This window comes from Neopsephotus bourkii, unplaced genomic scaffold (genome assembly GCF_033783945.1).
Source record: "Neopsephotus bourkii isolate Nb327-2 ecotype Australia unplaced genomic scaffold, CSIRO-AGI_Nbou_v1 NB_1139, whole genome shotgun sequence".
Classification (NCBI taxonomy): domain Eukaryota; kingdom Metazoa; phylum Chordata; class Aves; order Psittaciformes; family Psittacidae; genus Neopsephotus; species Neopsephotus bourkii.
Window position 1 is genome coordinate 3,537,295 of NW_026901625.1, and position 21,783 is coordinate 3,559,077.

General features: G+C 54.5%; 1 protein-coding gene across 1 annotated transcript; it reads left to right on the forward strand.

Moving 5' to 3' along the window:
• The first annotated feature begins 2,032 nt into the window (after positions 1 to 2,032).
• On the forward strand, positions 2,033 to 20,486 carry TAFA3 (TAFA chemokine like family member 3). The gene is made up of 6 exons (XM_061363054.1): positions 2,033 to 2,175; positions 9,123 to 9,207; positions 9,467 to 9,582; positions 16,034 to 16,183; positions 17,071 to 17,195; positions 19,287 to 20,486. Exons 2-6 carry the CDS (start codon positions 9,194 to 9,196, stop codon positions 19,296 to 19,298), a joined length of 417 nt encoding a protein of 138 aa, XP_061219038.1. The 5' UTR covers positions 2,033 to 2,175; positions 9,123 to 9,193; the 3' UTR covers positions 19,299 to 20,486.
• The last annotated feature ends 1,297 nt before the right edge of the window (positions 20,487 to 21,783 follow it).

A 21,783-nucleotide genomic window follows, 5' to 3' on the forward strand; every position in this document is an offset into this window, starting at 1 on the left:
TGCTAGGATTTTCTAGTGCAGTTGCTTTCCTTGCCAGACTTGTTATGGATACCAAGAACTCTTCCCCTCTCCCAGTAAAACATGGGGCTTGAAGAGTCCCAGCCAGGGGAGAGGGATGCTAGGGGCTGCTGCTGTACTTTTGAACAAGAAGTTAGAGGGAGAAGGCATTACCGTGACCACTTCCAGCCAGATTTGAATGGAATCAGTTTTACCAAAGTCTTAATTCTTCCCCTGCATTGAGATGCTGTGATCTAGAAAGCAGCAAGTTTGTGTTTCTGTACCATCGCATTAATAAAGAGCTCGATTTTTGTAGGCTTCCTTATTGAATGATCTGGCTTGATTTAATTGGAATTTGGCTGCTGTGAAAGGTACTTTTGATTGCATTTGCTCTTCATTTCCATGAAAACTTTGTGATCTGAAAACTAATATGTTTGTATTTATTTATCATAGCAATCGAGACCTGAATTGGCAGAGTCTCCATCAAGTTACCTGACAAATAGAAACAGCAGATTGAATTTAGTTTCATATTGATTTTTGCCATTATTATTAAAACCTTCTGCTCTGGAGGAGGAGCTGCTTGTATTTCTCAACATCTTATTGCTGGGGGGTGAGTTAATCTTTTAGAGCATTTCCCTTTTCTTTTTTGAGCAACCAAATCTAATTAATTGCAATTTAACGTGGAGATTTTGGCTGTATAAAGGGGAGGAAAATCCTCAGCTGCCTTAGATAAAACAGCAAAGAAACCTATTCTTATCATGGGCCTCTTAAAGATGGGATGCTTTCCCCTGGCTCCCTGTGGGTGTTTTGGGGTGACTCATTCCCCAGGGAATATGTCAAATTTGTGGGTCCCCCAGGAGCTGGTGAATAACCCGGGGCATCTCCATCCAGCCTGGCTCTCTGCTTTCACCAGCGCTAATTGGTTTTACTGATCTGAACTGAGGATGCTCTAAATCAAAGATCAGAGAGGGACCAGTCTAGGCTTCTGCTGTGGATACACCAAGGGAGAGGCACCTTCCCCAGTTTTCATCACTAAGATGCGATTGGGGGCTTCTACAAACCGGATGCCTGGTGAGGGCAGCCTAAATGTGGTGCTTTGCTGGGCTTTTGAGCAGAGCCAGGAGAGGGGATGGATGAAGGTGTCGGTGATCTCATGGAAAGAAAACGGCTGGGATGTTTGCAACCTGCCCACCCAGGGTTTATCTGAAGAGCTGCTGTTGATCTGTAGCTCAGATTGGTCTTGGAAATCACTCGGTGCTTCCGGCTGAGCTGTGGCTTGAAAGGTCCAGGGGTAAACTGTGAGCTGGCTTCAAAAACCAAAGGCTTCATCAGTACACAAACGGTTTTAAAGCAGGGAAAACGAGCTGTGTATCATTCCAGCTGTGTCTGGGCCGCGGGACTGACTCCTGGCAACAACTGTTGGGAAACATCAGCCCTTGCTTCTGCTGTTTGCTGTGAGAGCAGCCGGTGTAGAGCTCAGGGTGTTCCGGGAGGGCTGCAGGGCCAGCACAGTTATCCCGGGTTGGGCTTGGGATCCCGGTGCCAAGTCCTGCAGGTTCCGAGTCGGTACCGGCACAAGAGCGGGTCTGGTCTCCTGTAAAGTTCCAGGTTTGGTGGGTGATGCTGAAGCCAGGCTCCGGGTTTAAGAAGCGGGGCTGGCAGTCGGCCTGTCTTCTGCCCCTCCGTCTGTCCTCGCACCGTACCGTACCACTCGCTGCCCGCCGGGCCCATCACACCTTGTTTTGGGGCGGAAAATGTGTTCTTCATGTAAATGAGCTCTGCCCGGTCCTCCCCCCTTCCTACGTTAATGAACGCCGGGGCTAATCGGGGCGGAGCAGCGCCCTGCCGGGAGGGACCGACGCTGGGGCGGGCTGGTGCGGAGCCGGGTGGCAGCCCGGGATCACGGCGCGGGTCCCGAGGGCGGCGGCAGGCGGCGCTGCGCCCCTTCGTGCGGGCACCGGCACCGCCACCGGCACCGGCGCCGCACCGGGGCCGCTCCACTCGGCTCCGCTCCGCTCCGCGCCCGCCCAGCCCCGCGCCGCCGGTGCCGCCGCCCGGCGATGCCACCGGCCCCCGGCCGCAGCGGCCCGCGGACGCGGCGCTGACCCGACCCGGCGGAGCGGGCGGACGGCTGCCATGGGCAGCGGCGGCCCCGGCCCGCACGGACGGCGCAGGCAGGTACGGAAAGTTCGGGGTGGGACGGGACGGGGACCCCCGGTGCTGAGCGCGGCGCAGCGGAGAGCGCCTGCGGGGCCCGGCGCTCCCGCCTGGTGCCGGTCCCAGGGAAGACGCCGCGCCCGTCCCGCTGGGGCAGGGCCGTTACCGAGCGGGCACCGGGGCTCGGCGGCGGGATGCGCCCCTAGCCCGGCCGCCGCTCGGGTGCAGCGGGTTTGGGCTCTCTTTCCCCTCCGGGGCGGTCGGTGCGAGGCTCCCCGCGCTCCTCGGCGGCTCGGTGCGGGGCTCGGGGGGGTCTTCGCGGTAAGTTTCTCCCTACGGGCTCCTGCTGAGCGCTCGGTTACCGGTGATGCCGTAAGAAGCGGCGATGCCCGGCCCTTGGCGGGGGGCACAGCCCGCGGAGGGGGTGGTCGCCCCGACCTGGCCCTGGCAGGGGGATGCTGCTGGGGGCGAGCTCTGACCGGGGCCACGATCCTGCCGGCCCCTCGAAGCTGCTTCTGGAGAGATCCCGGGTGACCGCAGCCAAAAATGCTTCTTCACCCTGCAAGGGGAAACCGAGACCAACCGTTTCCTGCCTTTGGTGCAAGCTGTCCCCTGCAGCCGAAGCTTCAGGCAGGACGGATGGGTTGTGGGCTTCAGTCTTCCTCTACCTCGTTTCTCTCTGTTGTAACTCCTTCAGCTGGGGTGGGCTCACTTGGCTGGAGCAGGGTGGGGGTGCTGGATGGGGAGCAGCTCTCATGGGCTGGGTGTCCCCCTCACGTGCAAGGGGATGCTTGGTGGTCCAGAGGAGAGGGTGAGCTGTACCAGTCCCATTCTGGAGACAGACAGGAGCGGATCCATGCTGTGGTGTTGGGCAGGGAGCAGGAGTCTCCTCCTCCTGCCGGTTAGCGTTCCCTTTTGATGCAGCGTGAGTGAGGCTTGGGGGGCTACTCAGTGTGCAGGTCCCTTTGTCCTGCGAGAACTCATCTGTGCTGGGGCACCCACACCCCAGCAAAGAGCCCGCTCAGGTGAGATGCTGAAAGCACAGGGGAAGCAATCGGAGCTGTCAAGCCCTCTGCTTTCCTCCCCTGAGAAGACTGAGCTGCTGTTGACCTTGGGTTTCAACACCCCTGAGGAGCAACCATGCTCTGCCAGAGAGGTTCCTGACACTGATGAGTCTGAGGTTCGAGCTTTCAAAGGCAACGGGGTGGTGGGATTCACCAAGCGAGGGAGCTGGAACAGGGCCATGCCAGGCTGGAATTAGAGCTAAAAACTCTCCTGCTCACCTTGGCTGCAGGAAATGCTGCAGACGCTTAAGGAATAAGCAAGGAGATGGAAATAAATCACAGAGGAGAGTGCAAGAGAACACACTTGGGGGGAAGGAGCCCTCTGTGTTTCTGCGTGCTCCCTGGTCTCCTCTTTGCCCTGGGGGGCACCTGCCTCATGCTGCCCTCACTGGAACATCTGGGGCTGGACTGCTCTAAGTGCACCCAAGTAAGAGCTGAAAGCACTCTGCTCAACCTGGAGCTCTTGGGCTTGGGTCAGGCTCCCCTGCAGCAGGTTTTCTTCTGGGGAGGAGCAGTGCAGTGTTTGGGGAGCACAGAGTATGGGAGGGTGCAGGAATCACTGCATGAAGCTCTCATCAGTGCAGCTCCAAGGGGGAATGCAGCCTCCTAGGGGCTGTCCCAGCACGACGGCTGTTGTAGCTCTGACTCCCCAGCTTTACCTGTAACTGAGCATCCTCAGCACTGCAGAGGGAGCAGGGTTTGGCCAATCTCCCACCCTGCACTAGGAGCCCGAAGCGGTGGATGAGGAGGTTGCTGCTGCAGTTGGTCTGTGCTCAGGGGATGGCAGCATCTTGCTGACCAGGCTCCCCAGGGACACCCAAGCCCTGCAGCTTGTTCTCACGATGGGCAGCAGCAGTGTCTCGGAGATCCCGGGCCAAAACCTCACAGCCCGTGCGTGTCTGAGCACTTCCCCATCAGCCCAGGGTGGAGGATCCAGATCTTAGCTGATTTCCCAGCCTTTTGGAGAAGGGAGATGCCCTCTGCCAACCCTTCTGCACTGCTTTTGCCTTCTCTTTGGCTGCTGGAGACAGAACCACACCGGAGCCTGTGCTGTTCCTTCCCGAGGGATTGGGGAGGTGTCTCCTTGCTTGTCAGGGTCTTTCAGGGAGGCATCAGCTTCTCGAGGGACTCAGCAGCCTCTCTGTGCCGCTGCCATCGCCTCTTGTGCAGCCCATGGAGCTGTGCTTCAGGGTGAGGGAAGGACACCTTTCCCCTGGGCAGTGCCCCAGAGTGGTCCAGGAGCCCAGCCCTCCCTCTTGTATGCAGGGGTTCATCTTGGCCACGAGTGTCATGAGGTACCCGTGCACAGGGTGGTCAGGGGCTGGGTATGGGTGTGCAGCCTGTCCCCTGCTCCTGCGCTTTGGGGTGCTTGCTGAGACTTCTTGCTTCAGGGAAGCAGTAAAGTAACCTCTCCCCTTCAATGTGCATTGTGACATCTCCATTGTGGGAAGGTTTCTGTGCCTCAGCTTCCCTCCCCACTGTGAGCATGGGGTCCGGGGCACCATAGAGCCCTGGGTTGTGCTCTGTGGGTCAAAGCCTGCACCTCTCCTTGCACTAAATGAAGCTGACCCAACTCCAAGAAGTGCTGAAATAGCAGGAGTATGAAAATAGCTTCTGGCAAACTGGCAGAAGTACAGGGCCAGATGTGCACAAAGGTTGACAGTGCAGGAGCTTGTGTCACTTGGCATAGGAAACCAGCCACTGTGCTGGCCTCCCCCATCTCTCTCTGCTTCTCTTTCTGGGTGGAACTGTGCTCACTGTAATTATCCAGCTCACACGGACCATTGCAAACAATGCTCCAGACTGGCAGGACTTGGAGCATAATCTGGCCTGACAGAAAGTCCCTCATTAGCACTGCGGGTGCCGGCTGCGTTCCAGCCGAGCTGCGATGGCACCGTCCTGACTGCGGGGTCACAGCTCTACCTGGGGCCTCAATGAAGGAGGAGGAGAAAGCCTCCAGCTCCTGTGACCAGAAGAGGGGCTGGGTGCTGGGAGGGCAGCGCGGGGCTGCTCCTGGTGTGTCCCTGTGCTGGGGAACCTCTATGGGGCTCAGATGAAGGTGATGGCCCATGTCTGTGCGTGCCCATGGGGAGGGACGTGGGCCCATGCTGGTTATGACTGAAGTTTATCTTCTGAGAGATTTAGGCCCTTTGGGGTTACTTCAGGTCCCAGCTCAGACCCAAAAGGTGGAAAGTAGCTACAAAATGTTCATAGTATCATAGAATCATAGAATAGTTAGGGTTGGAAAGGACCTTTAAGATCAGCAAGTTCCAACTCCCCTGCCATGGGCAGGGACACCTCGCTCTAAACCATATCACCCAAGGCCTCATCCAACCTAGCCTTGAACACTGCCAGGGATGGAGCATTCACAACCTCCCTGGGCAACCCATTCCAGTGCCTCACCACCCTAACAGGAAAGAATTTCCTCCTTAGATCCAATCTAAACTTCCCCTGTTTCAGTTTTAACCCATCACCCCTTGTCCTGTCACTACAGTCCCTAATGAAGAGTCCATCTCCAGCATCCCTATAAATGTTAACGGAAAATTCCACAAAACTCCAAACAGAACACAATGGAATAGAGGATCCTGATATTTTCAATCAAAATTAAGTGCTTTGATGTGCCAGAACGCCACTCTTCGTTTCAGAATGACATTCCAGCACGTCAGACCAAACGTTTGTAGCTGGAGTCTCACAACAGTGGAGGCTGGTAACTGTCAAAATAGCAATTTCGGTGGAGCTCTGTTTCCTGATGGGAGTTTGTGCTGGAGTGGGAGCACTGAGCGCCTGTGCCGGTGTGGATCCGGGGAGGAGCATCGCTCCGGTGGCACCTCCTGGCCCCGTGCTCCTCATTACCCCGGGTGCTGTCCCCAGCCACCGGCTTGGCTCCCGCTCGGCGCAGCAGCTTCCCTTGAGCACAGCGTGGACACCGTGGCTGCATTATTGATAGCGCTGTGATTTATTTATGCTTCCTTGGCTCGAGCAAACAGCTCAGCCCTGCTGAGCTAAATATAGGCTGTGCTGGGAGTGCAGCCCTGTCCTGTGTGGGATGAAGGCAGCCAGCAGGGCGCTCGCTTTTCGGTCCTGCTGAGGGATTTGGGGATTGATGGCTTCTGGAGCCATCCCTTCTAGTGTGAGGCATCCCTGCCCATGGCAGGGGGTTTAGGTAGTCTTAAAGTCCTTTCCAACCCTAACTATTCTGTGATTCATTCTATGATTCTGGAGAATTCGGTGATCTCGAGAATCCCATGGGAAGGAGCTGGGCTCCTCCACAGCGGCTCTGGGTGAGCTGTGGGGCTCAGTGCTCATGCCTGGAAGTGTAGCTGTGCTCCCTGTATGCCTTATGTAGAGGGGGAGCTGGAGCAGCAGCTGGGAGACCGGGATGTCAGATGTGAGCCAACCTCCCATGGGACCTGGCCGCTCTGCTGGAAGCTGCACAGGGTGTGTGTTGGCATCCAATGCTCCCTGCTGCAAACAGTGCAGAAGCTGGTGCCAGCACTGTGTCTGCTGTCCTTGCATCTGGGCTGCCAGATGTGCCCCTTCGTGGAGCAGGACAGATGTGTGCTGTGGCACATGGTCTAGCATGGCAGGGAAGATGCTCTGTGCAGGGGGGCAATGTGCCGTGATGCTGAGCACTGATGCACACGGTGCCCCTGGGTTTCAGTGAGGGGCTGAGCAGCTCTGAGAGCTCTTTACTTTCTCATAGAGGGACCAGCACGTGTTTTAAGCTGGATTCCAGCAGCGCAGGCTGTTGTGTGAGATCCCCCCTCTGAGTAAGGCTCTTGCGGGGCAGATTCTGGGAATTGCCTAAATACAGCTTTACACGGGGGAGCTGACATGGTGTCATCGCATCACCTCTCACCTGCTTCAAGGAGTGATGGTTTCCTTGCACATGAAGCCCTCTCGGCTTCATTCTGCTGATGCACAGAGAGCTGGGGCTGTGTGGGGCGTAGCCTGAGAGAGGGTCGTGCTGGAGCAGGGTCAGCCCCTTGTCACCGGTGGACAGGGATGGAGCCAGGTGAATGGGATGCCTGCATGTCCATGTCCTCCCCAGCCATGCTCTGCTCCTGGCCATGCTGACTGTTCTATAGCACTAATGAACAGTGTTTGCTTACATCTACATTCTTTTCTAGCATAAATCCTGTGGGTTTGGTAAGACTCCTTTCCCCCTTTCTCTCTTTTATTGGTTGGTTGGGGGTTTTTCTCCTGGTCAAATGTCAACATTTTTGATGGCATTTTTCCATCTCTCCTCTCCTCCCCCAGCTGGGAGAATCAAAATGAAAAATCTCATTTGAAATCAGCATTTCGGAACAAAACATTTTTTTATTTCAAAATGCCAGTTTAAACCAGAACAATTCACTTTGAAATGCTTCAAAACAAGAAATGCCCTTTTACCACCTCAAATTGCTTGGTTTTGATTAAAAACAGCAGTGTTTCCTGTTCTGGTGCTTCATTATGAGCCTCTTTCACTGTCTCAGCCTGAGCCAGAGCAGATAGAAATTGAGAAGATGGTTGGAAATTCCAGATATATCCCCCCAGCAGCCAGGGTTTGCCTGGTGCCTGCTGAGAATCCCACACTGTCCCTGCTGCCTGCATTGATGCTGGTGGGTAGAGGTTCAAGCCATTCCCCTTGGCCTGTCCCTACATCCCTTGTCCCAAGCCCCTCTCCAGGTTCCCTGCAGCCCCTTCAGGCACTGGAGCTGCTCTAAGGTCTCCCCTTCAGGAGCCTTCTCTTCTCCAGGCTGCCCCAGCCCAGCTCTCTCAGCCTGGCTCCAGAGCAGAGGCGCTGGCAGCACTCCTGACCCTCGGTGTCACTTGTCTCTATGGCCTCTTGTTAATAAATCATACCCGAGCACTGCAGTTTTATGGGGGACACGGTTACCTGCCCTGGACCCAGTCAGATCTCAGCAGGTGATAACCGAGGCTGGGAGGCTGTCACTTCACTCAGCAGAGATGCTGCTCCCAAAGCTGTTCCTGCTTGTGCTGCTGCTTGAGGAGCCCCAGAGCTGTTCCCACCTGCAGGGCTGTGATTGATAAATAGTGCAGGGAGCACTAATACATTTAAAGCAGTCATCAGTAAAATACCAGGTCTTTGGGGATTTACCTTTTTCCTTAAGGGCTCCAGATGATGTAAACCTCAGCTCCTTCCCAACGCATCCTCTGTGGCTTGGGAGGGGGTTACTGGGGACCAGGCATGCTCAGAGGTAGTGGATGCAGCTCTGTGTCTGCGTTGTTTTATGAGCTTTGAAGCTATTACTGAGAGGAGAAGCAGCCCCAGGTGAAGGTGCTGTGCTGGGACATGGGGTATGGGTCCTGGAGCCACCCAGGCATCATCTCCTTAGTTCCTCATGCAGTACCAAGCAGGATGGTTGCTGAGCTCTGGGACACCCATTGTGGTCACTCCATCCATCTATCTGCTGATGAGTGGTTTGCATGAGGACCAGACCTCAGGTGTCACTGCAAGGGACCTCAGTGACACCAGGACAAAGATGGTGTGTAACTGCACATGGAAAAGGCAATACCTGGAATGACTCACTGCTGCTTTAGTCTGGCTCTTCCCACACACCCTGGGTCTGCTTTTAGTGTTTGTGATCTGTATTCGTGATGCACTGTGTCGACTTTCTGTCATTGATATATATTGATATATTGACAGCACGATTTTGCACTGTCAGCAATGAAATTCAAGAGCAACGACTCTGAAGCAGATGGAGCTGCACAGTGCAAAGGTGGTGAGCAGGGTTATGGGCTGAGCTCCCAGGAAGGTTTTGATGTGTGCAATGGGCATGTGTGCGCACATGAACTGCCAAGCCCTGGGGCATCCCCAGCCATTCCCATTGCACACAGGGGTTCACACTCCCTACACACTTCCAGCAGGTATCACCACCCCATTTCTCTTTCTCCTTTCAGATGCACTGATGTCTGCCCCTTGCAGAGACCTGAGCCACCCAGGGTTGGCAGATGTGCAGGTGATGCTGTGAATGCCCAGTAAAAGGTAACTATTGCTCATCTGTGCTGCTGGTGGTTCATTTCTTAGTGTCCCACTGCCATGGCCATGCTGCTGACGAAGTCCAAGCCCACCCAGGGGTGATGGGTGAATCCTGGGTGTGTTTCCTGCAGCCAGGTCCCTGTGGTTGTGGGTGTTTGGGGCTGCAGCATTGCATGCAGCATCCTCGGTGAGTGGGGGCTGCACCTCCCAACTCTCCTGAGCCACCCTCCCCATTCCCTCATGCATCTCTTCTTGGTTTTGGTAGAATGAGTGAGAGAGACCTCCAGAGCCTGAGCAAATGGGTTTTCGTGCTCACTCTCTGCCTTACCACGCTGTGGGGAAGACTGACGCTGGCCTCCACCCATCACAGAAGCCATTCAGGTAGGGGAAGCGACGTCCTGGCTGTGTGCATCGTGTAAAGTCCATGTAAAGAGGCCCATCTATGTATTTAGGTCATTACCGAGGTAATTCGTGATCTGTGGGCAGGGAGATGTGAATTTTCTATCTTAGATAAGTCGCAGTGAATGTCACAAACTCTCCGCTTGAGGCTTTCCTTAAAAATCCAGATTTTCAGCCATCTGGTTTTAAAGACCACTTCGAAACATGGGACAGGTAAAAACTGATGTAGAACCAAAAGCCTTGCTGGAAAAGGTAGCCTTGACTCTGGGGTGTGAATCTGTCATTCTCAATGGTGGTTTCTGGACCCCTCTCTGTGTGTCTGCAGTGCTGTTCTGTGTGATGGATGGGGTTTTTGGAGGGGTTACATGAGCCCCCATTTGCAGCGTGTGTTTTGAGAAGGGAAGCAGCTGAGAAGTCATGCTCAGCCCTTTGTGCCAGAGCTGGAGCCTTGATGGGCCTCAGCAGGGTGGATCTGGTGGTCCAGCGCTGAGTTCGTCTGCTGAGTGCATAGTGGGAGGATGGAGTGGATGCAGCAGAGCCAAGCGCTTGAGTATGGAGCAATGCTGGGCACGTGTTGCCTGCCTCTTGTCCCTTTGCTTGCAGATGAAGGTGTCAAAGGGTTAATTTGCAATTGCTGGTGCTCCTGCCTGACCCACACCAAACCCTGTCCCAGTTCTCTCATTTCTGCCTGGCAGTTAAAGCAGTTCTAATCTTATAATCCCCATCCTCATTGCTTAAAACCAAAAGGTACCTTCCCAAACGCCAGGCAGTCAGCAGGTACCTGCCTTACCCTCCTGCTAACCTGCAGCAGGCGTGTGAGGACATAAAAACTCCTCAGTGATTTCTAGAAGGACTTTTTGGTACCCAATGCACCCAGTCTGGGGCCGCAGAGCCCTGCTCCATCCCTGCAGGGGCCATGTGCAGGGAGATGCTGCTTTAGGGAAGAATCAGACCTGGCGTGGATAAAAGCTGCAACTCACCTTGGATTAAAGTTCAGATGCCCCAGTGCACTCGTGGGATGTGAATGATGGATAAATCTCACTCCATACGTGAGGAGATGGGCTTGTGTGTTCACATGCACACAGGCAGAGCTGGGGGTTCTTCACTCACTCATCCACAGTGACCAAATCTGGTGCTTTGTGTTCAAGTGAATTACAATGCACAGCAGAGAGGGCACTGCAGAGCAAAACCTCAGAGCCTGACCCCATTCTGTGTCTGTATTAACACCGCTCCTCTCTGCATGGCCTGGGTTCCTGGCACTGGGGCTGCCTGCCTCTCCCGGGCTGGATTTCCATGGGCTCAAACCAGGAGCTCTTAACCTGCCTGCTGTGTTTTTCTGTTGTCTGCCCAGTGCTTTTGCTTTATTTGGGACAGTTTTTGGTAAAGGAATGCACTTTCATAGAACCCCCTTTCATAGAGGGACTTTGGACAAGGGCCTGTAGGGACAGGACAAGGGGCTTTAACCTGCAAGAGCAGAGACTGAGATGAGATCTTAGGAAGAAGTTCTTTAAGGTCCCTTCCAACTCAAACCATTCCAGGATTCTATGAAGATTCCCTTGCACTTGCAGCCCTGCTGGTTCCTCCATCGTGTGCAGCCTTTCCATCACGATGGAATACTTTTCTAAGCCATCTTCCCCAGATGAGGCAGGAGCTGCGCAGGGGGAAGCAGGTTGTGTATTGGGAGCTGTCTCCCCTGACCACAGTGGTCCATACAGGGGCAAAGCATTGCAGCTGTTCTCCACACAGCCCGAATGTGAAGTGATGGGATTTGAGCAGTTCATAGATGTGCACACATTCAAACATGCGATGGAAGGGGACAGAGCGTGATGTGGAGTCTTGAGGTGACAAGATAGTAAAGATCCCAACTGACACGCAGTGATAATGAGCAATAAAAACAAGCCTGCTTTTTCTCCAAACCTCTCTTAAATAATACATCTGCATCTAGGGCAGCAGTGAGTTTAAGACTTCAATTGTTTAGTGAATATTAGTAGTAGAGTTGCCATGGAGCATGGATCACTCATGCTGCTGGTGCCCAGGGCTGGGCTGCCCTCTGAGCAGAGCCCACTGGGGACTGGACCCTCTGCTTGTCCCTGCTGTGCTGCTCAGCCCCCCTTGGCACATCTGGACCCCTTGAATGGCATTGCAGTACCCAGAAGGAAGGGGTTTGGCACAGAGGGTTTGCCCATCACCTGATGGTTACACGCATTCAACTTCTCTTCAGTTTACAACACTGAACCTGTGGAGCTCTGCCCACACCTCCCTGAGACACACAAAATGTGTCCTTTCATAATACACCATAAAAAAACCAGGTTCTGCTGCTCACTTAAAGGTCAGCCAGAACAGGACATCACTTTTGTTTTACTCCCATGCAGGGTTCAGAAGCCCTGTGCTCTTATGATGCTTTTATGGCTCCATGAGATCAGATTCTTTTTAAGAAGGGTTCCAGTGGGGAAATACCAGTTGAATGGGAGGGACAAGCGTGCCAGAAGCTCTGGATCTTATCCCAGGCTCCCTGGGGGTTTCCTGCTCTTGGCTTGAAACACACCATCCATCTGACTTGTGTTTTCAGTCCTATCTGGCTTGAAGGTTCCTGCTGCTCAGCGAAAGGAGAAGCAGCTGCAGGGAGTTCTGGAGGAGCCCATTGCTTGCTGTGCACTGCTTTCTGCTTGCTCTTCCCAGCTGTGTGATGTGGAAGCCAGTGTGGCCGGAGCCCTGGGCACAGGGTGCCCATCTCTGCATGAGGAAATGCAAAGTCTCTTGCTGACATCCTGGGAATCTCCGTATTTGATGCGGAGGGATTCATGTGTGTCCATCCGGTTACAACCCTCCAGATTCAAAGCAAGGTTGGATGGGGCTTGGAGCAAGCTGCTCTAGTGGAAGGTGTCACTGCCCATGGCAGGGGTTGGAGCTGGATGAGCTTTAAGGTCCCTTCCAACCCAAACCAGGCTGTGACTCTATGAAACTCATGCCCTCCCTCTGGTGTCAGAGTTGGTGGCGCTGGTGTTTGGTGGGGTTGAGGAGCAAAGAAGTGGGTGAATCTGGTGTGCAGGGCACTGGGATGTTTGACACCAGCAGGGTGGCTCTTCTGCTCCCCATGGGGCTGTCCGTCCTGCCCAAAGGCAGCCTGCAGCTCCATGGGCAGCAGTCACTGGGGAAGGGGATGCCCTGTACTCTGTGGCCATGCCTCAGGCTGTGGCTGCTGCCTGGAGGGGTCTGTGCAGGAGGGAAGTGCCTGGGGCAGGTTTCCAATATGGATGTGTCCCAGCGCAGGGATGCTCACAGGACCTTCAAGCAGATGGAAACACTTCATAGATGTGGAGAGGCCATGGAGGTCCTGGGGGTGCACGCTGCTGCCCCAGCGCTGCCAGCAGCAGGGCCATTGCTGCAGGGCTGACCTGCACCCCTGACACAGCTCTTTTCATCCCAGCCCCACAGGGCTCGGCCACAAGGCAGCACCTGAGCAGTGAGAGCATCTCTCCTCTGCTGTGGGTTTTGCCTTCCCAGCATGGCATGCCCTGCACAAACCACAAGCTGGAGATGGGCCATGTCCATTTGTCCTGGTGGGAGCATCTTCTGTGTGTCTGCACACCCTCAGTCTGCTGCGTTCCTTGGTGCCACTGCAGGGAAGCAGCGGGTATGGAGCAGGATGGGCTCTGAGGGTGCTGTGCTCTGTCAGCTGCAGGAAAGGCAGATTTCTCTTTATCTCCATGCTGCACCTTTCTGAGCAAGTGAAAAGGCTCTGGCACGTTGGCAAACCCCCTCTGCACGCCTGGAAGGAGCCAGTCCTCAGCTCTGCATCACCCTCCCTTGCTGAGCCCTCTTAAATTAGCTGAGAATGAGAAGCTCAAGAGCAGAAGTGAGGGGGAGCAGAGGGGCCGGTGGCCCTTCCTTCTGGGAAGAGCTCTGCTAATGAAGCTTTGTGGAGGAGCTCCTGCAGAAGCGAGTCAAAAGCACAACCGCATGTGAAGCTCAAGGGTATCAAATCCCCTGTTTGAGGGGTGTGCAGGGTGGGTAGTGATTCCTCGTGGTCCTGCACCAGAGCACGGTGGGGATGTGGGTTCATCGCCATCCAAAACCAACAACCTCTGCTCAGTGCTCAGATCATTCAAAAGAGCCTAATAATGATAAAACCAGGGCAAAACACTCGTGGTTGTTCTGTAATGAGTTGCTTTCCCTCTCGCTTTCACCAGAGCCTATCCTTTCTGCATTAAAGAAGAATAGAAATAATCATTAAAGCTGAATTATGATGGCATTTAAAAGGGAGGATAAAATCTATGCCCAGAGATGCTACTAGAAAATATCTCCAGGATAGGTAATTGTGTAATTATTACGGGTGGAAATGAGAGTGATGGTTCATTAAAAGAAAATGACCATGAAATAACAATAAATAGAGGCAAATTAAAGCCATGGTAACTGCGTGGCCCATCCTGCCCGTGTGCTGGTGGGTGCAGGGCACAGGGGTGTGTGGCTCCCTGACGCAGTGGGCTGTGAGGGATGAGCAGTAGTGTCACTGCCCATGTTCATGTTAGAATGTGGATGTTCTGCCTGGCAATGAGCGTTTGCCGTGGCCCCGGGCTGGTGGCATTGGAGGAGAGCAAATCCTGGGATGGTTCCTTGCATCTCCCGCTTGGTGCTCAGCATTGGGAACGGGAAAGGGACAAACGCTGCTTTGGCTAGAAACCGATGTGGCCGTGCCTGCTTGACACAAGCCAAGAGGCTGCACTTGGATCAGTGTTTTCCTCTGGGAATGTGAAAATGCAGCTGCCGGGCAGAGGGATTCCCCCCAGCACCTGGGGACGGATCCCATTTCCTGAGCTTTCACTGGAGGAGGTGAAGTGGCTGCTTTCCAGAAGGGAGGCAGGCGATGGCTGCCGGTGAGCACAGTGTGTATGTGCTGTGACACAGGCCAGCATCCCTGCTCCCTGCAGAGCTGGGTAGGAAACACCAGCATGAACAGTTTGGAGAAGAGGAGACTGAGGGGTGACCTTATTAGTGTATATAAATATATAAAGGGGGAGTGTCACGAGGATGGAGCCAGGCTCTTCTCAGTGGCAAACAATGATAGGACAAGGGGCAATGGGTACAAACTGGAACACAAGAGGTTCCACTTAAACTTGAGAAGAAACTTCTTCTCAGTGAGGGTGACGGAACACTGGAACAGGCTGCCCAGGGAGGTTGTGGAGTCTCCTTCTCTGGAGACATTCAAAACCCGCCTGGACACGTTCCTGTGTAACCTTATCTAGGTGTTCCTGCTCCGGCAGGGGGATTGGACTAGATGAGCTTTTGAGGTCCCTTCTAATCTCTAACATACTGTGATACTGTGATGAACTCCCGGGGCCACTCACCCTGCTTTAGGGGGCTGACGGTGAATGGGCAGGGTTGGAGCAACTACCAAAACCTGTGGGTCCCTGCACCATCAGCATCACCCACTCTGTTCCCCACTGCCCTGCGTGTCCTGCTTGCACCCCTATCCCAGCCTTTCCATCCCGCTGGGGATGGATGGGGCTGCGGGTGTGGAGCAGCCAGGTCTGATGTCCCGATGCTCCTGTCTGCACACGTTTGGGGATGGCACGCTGCAGACATGCAGCTTCCCCATCCTCCTCGCAGCCTGGCTCCTGCTCGCTGCAGAAACAAAAGCCTGTTCCCAGCAACCCAGAGGATGTCTCTAATGCTCCCTCCTGTGCTCATTAATCAGGACCTGGAGGGATCACCCACTCTCAGGTCATGGGAATGAAGCCTATCCAGCCCTGTTTGGGTAATGTGCGTTGCGCTTGTGTGAGCCATTACCCAGCAAAAGTCATTGATTTGTGATGCTAACAAGCTTCTAAACCTAGATCCCAGAGGTGATAAGCCAACACATTGGTTTTTTTTCTTCCTTAATATTTTAATGGCACTGGGAAGGGAAGCAGCCTGGGTTTCTGATGAGCACTGACATTTCTGTTGCTGCAGGGCAGAAACGCATCCTGGTCCTCCCTCCTCCAGCCAGAGAGTGGGCTGTGATGGTGAAACAGGAGCACTGGTTTTAGCTGGGCTTGGAGGCGGTGGTACCCTGAAGCCAAAGGCAGCACAACACTTCATTCCCTCTTGTAGCAAAGTGTGCACCTCATTATCAGCTGCAGTTAACTAACTGCTTATTCATTTGAATCAAGCTTTGGGCTTGGCTGTGGCAAGAGGCTGGGCAGGACAAGCATGGGGGCTGTAAGGAGGAGGAGCTCGGATACAGGAGGTCTGGAGCAGGACCAGTGCTTCTCCCTATAGGTGGGCTGGAGTGATGCTGGGCCGAGCTGGGTGTGTGTCATCAGCATCCCTGGGTGGCTGCTGGAGGCTGGGACAGCTCTGAAGTGCCTGGGTCCCACTGGGGCAGGGAGCAGGAGATGTCCTGGGGGCTCCAGGGCACTGCCCCAGCTGATGGGCGCTGTTTCTCCTCCCGCAGTGCACGTAGAGCCCGGCACATGCGAGGTCATTGCAGCCCACAGGTGCTGCAACAAGAACAAGATCGAGGAGCGCTCCCAGACGGTGAAATGCTCCTGCTTCCCGGGGCAGGTGGCAGGGACGACGCGGGCAGCTCCCTCCTGTGTGGATGGTGAGTACCGGATGGTGATGGCCGGGTCCTGCGCCATCCATAGCTGCATCTTCCCGCTGGGTCAGGCTGGTGTGGGGTTTCTGTGCCCTTGGGATTAACAGCAGAGAGCTGCCTGGGGCTCCTGCAGTGGAGAATGGGGGAAAAGGGAGCGTTTTGGGGACACTCTTCATTGGTGTGGCTGCGTTACCCACTCCATGCAGCCCCAAGCTGTGTGCCATGGGGGATATGGTGCTCCAGTGGTTCGAGCTCCTCTGGTGCATCACTGCGTTGGGTCCAAGCACTGCAGCATTGATCCCTGCTTGTCTGCTCATCACACTGCTGCAGCCAGCAGCAGGGATATGACTCCAGCCTTGCAGCACCATCACCTGTGAGGAGCACTAAGCAAAGCTCAAACCATGTATATTCTATTCAGTAGCATCACTGAAGAGCTGCAGCCTCTGCCAGCACGGTATTGATTCACCTGAAGGCAGTGCCCTATGAGTGTGGTTGTGTACGGTGTCAGAAAAGGCCTGGATGAACTGTGAGGGAAGGGTTTTGTTGTCCCAAACAGCTTGTGTGTTCTTGTTCCCAAATGTAAGAGAGCCTGCTCTAGTTACCCATGTTGGAGGTGGAGATTTCAAGAGCAGAGTGGTAATAGGCAGTCCCTTTGCCTCCATAAGTGGAGCCTGAAGTGGGTTATTGCACAGCACCGCTCTCCTTGCTCTTACTGGGAGTCAGGGCTTGTCCTTAGGCTTCTTACCTGGGGTAGTGAGAGAGAGCAGAGTGTTTGGGTGGCTGGTGAAGCAGATGGACCAAGTGAAGCGATGACTTCAGCAGGGTCACTGCGAACACAGGGCTGGCACCCCCCATGCCCCTCACCCCTGGCACTGACACCCTTCTCCCCACAGCCTCCATCGTGCTGCAGAAGTGGTGGTGCCAGATGGAGCCCTGCCTCGATGGCGAGGAGTGCAAGGTGCTGCCCGACCTCTCAGGCTGGAGCTGCAGTAGCGGCAACAAAGTGAAGACAACCAAGGTACGTCCCCTGCAGGGGCTGGGGGGAGCCGGGCTCTGCTTTCCCTAAACCTGGGGCAAGGAAACCCAGGCAAGCATCCCCAAAGAGTGTGCAGGGGAAGGGGAGAGCTCTGGCTTCTCCAGGGCGTGCACTGGAGAAGTTGTGGGGAGTTGGTTATGGATGCACTGAAGCAGAGCAGAGAGGCTGGGCTGGGCTCTTGTCACTGGGGCTGGAGGAGGTAGCACAAACCCAAGGTGGGTCTCACAGCTTTGCTGATCAGGAACTCATAGAAGCATAGAATGGTTTGTGTGGGAAGGGACCTCAAAACTCCAACCCCTGCCACGGGCAGGGACCCCTTCCACTGGAGCAGCTTGCTCCAAGCCCCTGTGTCCAACCTGGCCTTGAACACTGCCAGGGATGGGGCAGCCACAGCTTCTCTGGACACCCTGTGCCAGCGCCTCAGCACCCTCACAGGGAAGAGCTTCTGCCTAAGAGCTCAGCTCAGTCTCCCCTCTGGCAGGTTCAAGCCATTCCCCTTGCCCTGTCCCTACATCCCTTGTCCCAAGCCCCTCTCCAGGTTCCCTGCAGCCCCTTTAGGCACTGGAGCTGCTCTAAGGTCTCCCCAGCATCTCCCCATTGCTCCAGGGGAGCTGGTTGGTCATCCCAGCCCTGTGGCACAGCCCTGAACCCATCACCACTCCCCCATCTGAGGCAATCATCTGTGACAACGCTACATGATTATTATTTTCATGGCTTGCTGAATGCCCCGAAGAACAAGGTGTAATTAAAATTTTATCAGACTCATTAGTAATTACATATATGCCGTGATTAATCAGCTGCATAATTTTGCAATCATTGTTCCTACTGTTGACTTATACCTTTTATTATTCCTTATGCTTTAGTTTTTCTCACCCCACGTCCCCTGCCATAAAATCATCGTAGTAAGTGATGTTGGGTTTCGTTTCATTATTGCTATTGCTGTTGTGCACAGAAAGCACTTTCATGCTCAAGTGTTTTTATGGACATCCAAGCAGAGTCCTCTGGCCCTGGGCATCCAGCACTGACCAGCAGCTGCACTCTTACACGTAGTTCATTGTCTTTTTCCCACCTTAGAATTTGGGGGTTTTCCCTCAGCTGCTAATTTAGCCCAAAGCCTTTGCTCTGCCTTTGTGGTCCTGGCCTCTTTGGGACCATTCCCACCTGCAGGGTCCCAGAGCTTCTGTTCTCCTCCTTTGTCCAGCAGCCCTGTCTATGGCCATCCTCCCAGCACCCAGTTGGGTCCCTTGCCCTGCCCTAGTGCCCTGCCCCAGTGCAGTGGTGCTCTGGAAATGGAGCCCTATGTTTTCAGAAGGCCTTTGGTGAGTTTGGGTGCTCCGTTGGGTGCTGTGCTGATGTGCTGGAGGTACCAATCCCAGTCCGCTCTGCAGACAGACCCCTGTGGAAGCTGTGGCCAGAGCACGGGGTTTACCAATGATCCATAAGTTGAAATTTGGAATGAATGAAAGAATAAATCACATTTTCATCCCCTAAGGCTGTTCACTGACAATTTGTGGGTAGGAGAATCGTAGAACTGAGTCCCAGCGTGGTTTGGGTTCGAAGAGACCTTAAAGCTCCTCCAGCTCCAACCCCTGCCACAGGCAGGGACCCCTTCCACTGGAGCAGCTTGCTCCAAGCCCCTGTGTCCAACCTGGCCTTGAGCACTGCCAGGGATGGGGCAGCCACAGCTTCTCTGGGCACCCTGTGCCAGCGCCTCAGCACCCTCACAGGGAAGAGCTTCTGCCTAAGAGCTCAGCTCAGTCTCCCCTCTGGCAGGTTCAAGCCATTCCCCTTGGCCTGTCCCTACAGGCCCTTGTCCCAAGCCCCTCTCCAGGTTTCCTGCAGCCCCTTTAGGCACTGGAGCTGCTCTAAGGTCTCCCCTTCAGGAGCCTTCTCTTTTCCAGGCTGCCCCAGCCCAGCTCTCTCAGCCTGGCTCCAGAGCAGAGCTGCTCCAGCCCTCGCAGCATCTCCATGGCCTCCTCTGGACTTGCTTGAGCAGGTCCACATCACCTGCTGCAAACAGCTCAACTGTTTCTATCAGCAGGCTCCTGCCTCTCTGCTCTCCTGTGCCCACAGGTCACACGATAGACTCCGAACACTCAGCAGCAGTTAACCAGCCTTGGTACAGGTCCTCGGTGCTCTGCAGAGCCGTGAGCAGCAGGATGTGACCCATGGAGGCAGGATGCTCCAGGATTGCCGTCCTGCATCTGCTGGTGGGACCCTGCCAGGTACCGGATCAGAAGTCCACCGAGTCCCAGTTTCCCACCAGGCTGCGAGTATGGGACCCCAGTGCAGCTGCAAGACTTGTGTCACCCCACGGTCCCTTCCTCTCCCGTGGACACAATCACCGACCAAGAAATGGGCTCATTTCCCTGTCCTCTTAGCTAAAATACTGCAAACATGTAAGAGCTGTTGACAGTAGAGAGACAGACAGACAGACAGCAGTCCCCCAAAATGGGCTTTACTCTGAAATAGCTGAAATCATTGCTGAGTCGCCTTTCCCCATCTCCCAGGATGCTGAATGAGGTTGCCTTCAGGAACTGGGGAAGTCAATGGCTGTGTGACACCCTGCCCCACCTGGCTCATGGCTCCTGGGCTGCTGGGTGCCTGGGAGCAGGCGCTGAGCCCTGGCCTCATCTCACGTTGGGCTGTGCTGAGCCCTGGAGCACGGTGCTTTCCTCACCTCCTGGCTGCTGTGACCATGCATGGTGGATGTGGCAGTGGGGCTGGGGGGGTCCAACAGCCCATCATCCATTGGAGATGGTGAAATGTCTCCATGAGCATGCTGCTGGGTACTCCTTCCTTGGGAACTGCATTAATCGGGCTGGGACTTTAACATACCCTGCAAGTCCCAGGCACCGAATTACTGCTTGTGTTTGCAATTGAGTTTCAGATTCATGTGCAGGGAAGGCCATTCCTGTGTGCAGGGCTGGGGTGCCTGACACCCTACAGATGCCTCAGAGCCCCACACTGACCAAGGGTTTGTTGTATTAATTCCAATTGTACCATCTCTTGGCTCTGAGCTCATGCCCTCCTGCAGGACTCCCCATTTCCCCTGCTGTGGCAGCTCAAGGGGGTGATGATGGGAGCTCCATGCTCCCAACATCCACAGCGCTGGGGACTCCAGGGGACACAATGGCTGAGGAGGGGCCAGGGGTTGGTGCCTGCCATTGGCGGGACTCCTCATGTAGATGCTTTTGTAACGGGGTCTGTGATACCTGCTCCAGATGGGATGTAAATACCAGACTGTGAAATAATAAATGCATTTTAATCTCTGCAGAGCATCTTTTCATTCAGCAGCAAAGGGAGGCTTTGGGAGCGCTTCCCTTGCAGACTGGATCCAAGGCGGAGCAGCTGGGGCTCTGCCCTGGGTGTTCCAATCCCAAGCAGCTCATGCAGCAGTGGCCACTGTCATTACTCATGCAAATGTCGAATTTTCTGGCTCAATAAAATCTTTTGGCTGTGACTTACACTCTCTAATTACACATTGCATTAAAAAGGCATCCTCCTGCATTTAGCTGAACCACAGAGGGATGATGCTCAGCGGGCTGATTTTCATCTCCATTTCACTGATGTTGCCTCAGGGGTGAGTCTGTTCCTGTCTCTTCGTTTCCACACGCTGAGATCTGACCAGCATCAACCTGCTCCCGGCTCCATTAGGCAGTCGCTGATGTGCTCCCGGCCCTTTTGTCCTGCCGTGGGTTACCCAGCAAAGGGCTTCTGTGTCTTGCCAAGTGTTTGGATCCATTTTTTGGTTATTACCCATTGCACTGGCTGGAATGGTTTGAGGAGCAGCAGAGGGCAAAGCCTCACAGAGGAGCTTGGGGCCATCAAGCTCTCCATCAAAGGAACTTGGGCCACAAGTTATCAGGAGAAGGAATGCATGGCAGGAGCCTCCTTCCCTGGGGAAAGCAGACTGAGATGGACTAAAGATACAGATGAATCCAGCATCAGCTTTCTGCACCTCTCCTGATGCGGAGCCGTATCTGATGGGAGATCTTATCCGTTCAAAACAGCAAATGCAGGGAGGAAAAATACTAACAAAGTCAGAATAACTGGGAAGAGATTCCTCAGCACTGATAAACAGAGGATGTGCCCTTCCAGAGAGGAAAGGCAGGACTTGGCCTGAAGAGGCAGTGCTTGACAGGAGGGGGACAGGATGGGACAACTTGTGCCTCAATCCAGGCCAGGGTGTGCAACAAGGGTTAGGGTTAGGGTTAGGAACAAACAGCTCATTTACAGTGATGTTCACAGCATGAAGGAAGGATTTACCCCCTCCAGACCTGATCCCAGTTAGCACAGGCAATGGCTGGGCTGGCAGCAAGTGAGCTCTGGTTAAACACCTTCTTCCCCTCCGATATCGACTGCAGCCTGTGTGCTTGAGGGAGAGAAACTGCCTGGCTCTGGAGGAGAGCTGAAGGCCTGTTCTGACAAGCAAAGGCTAATTAGCCCATAGTGGTGCTATGTGCATTAATGTCTCCAGGATGCTTTGCTGAGAGCTTCCCCGGTCCTGTCCCTTTTCCTCTGCACACTGGTTCCTACTGCGGTAATGCGATGTCCCCACAGATGTTAC

Excerpts from the sequence above, each read along its gene's own strand:
- TAFA3 (XM_061363054.1), top strand. Across the intron at positions 9,583-16,033 it reads CCATCACAGAAGCCATTCAG|TGCACGTAGAGCCCGGCACA; the intron begins GTAGGGGAAGCG and ends CTCCTCCCGCAG. Across the intron at positions 16,184-17,070 it reads AGCTCCCTCCTGTGTGGATG|CCTCCATCGTGCTGCAGAAG; the intron begins GTGAGTACCGGA and ends TTCTCCCCACAG.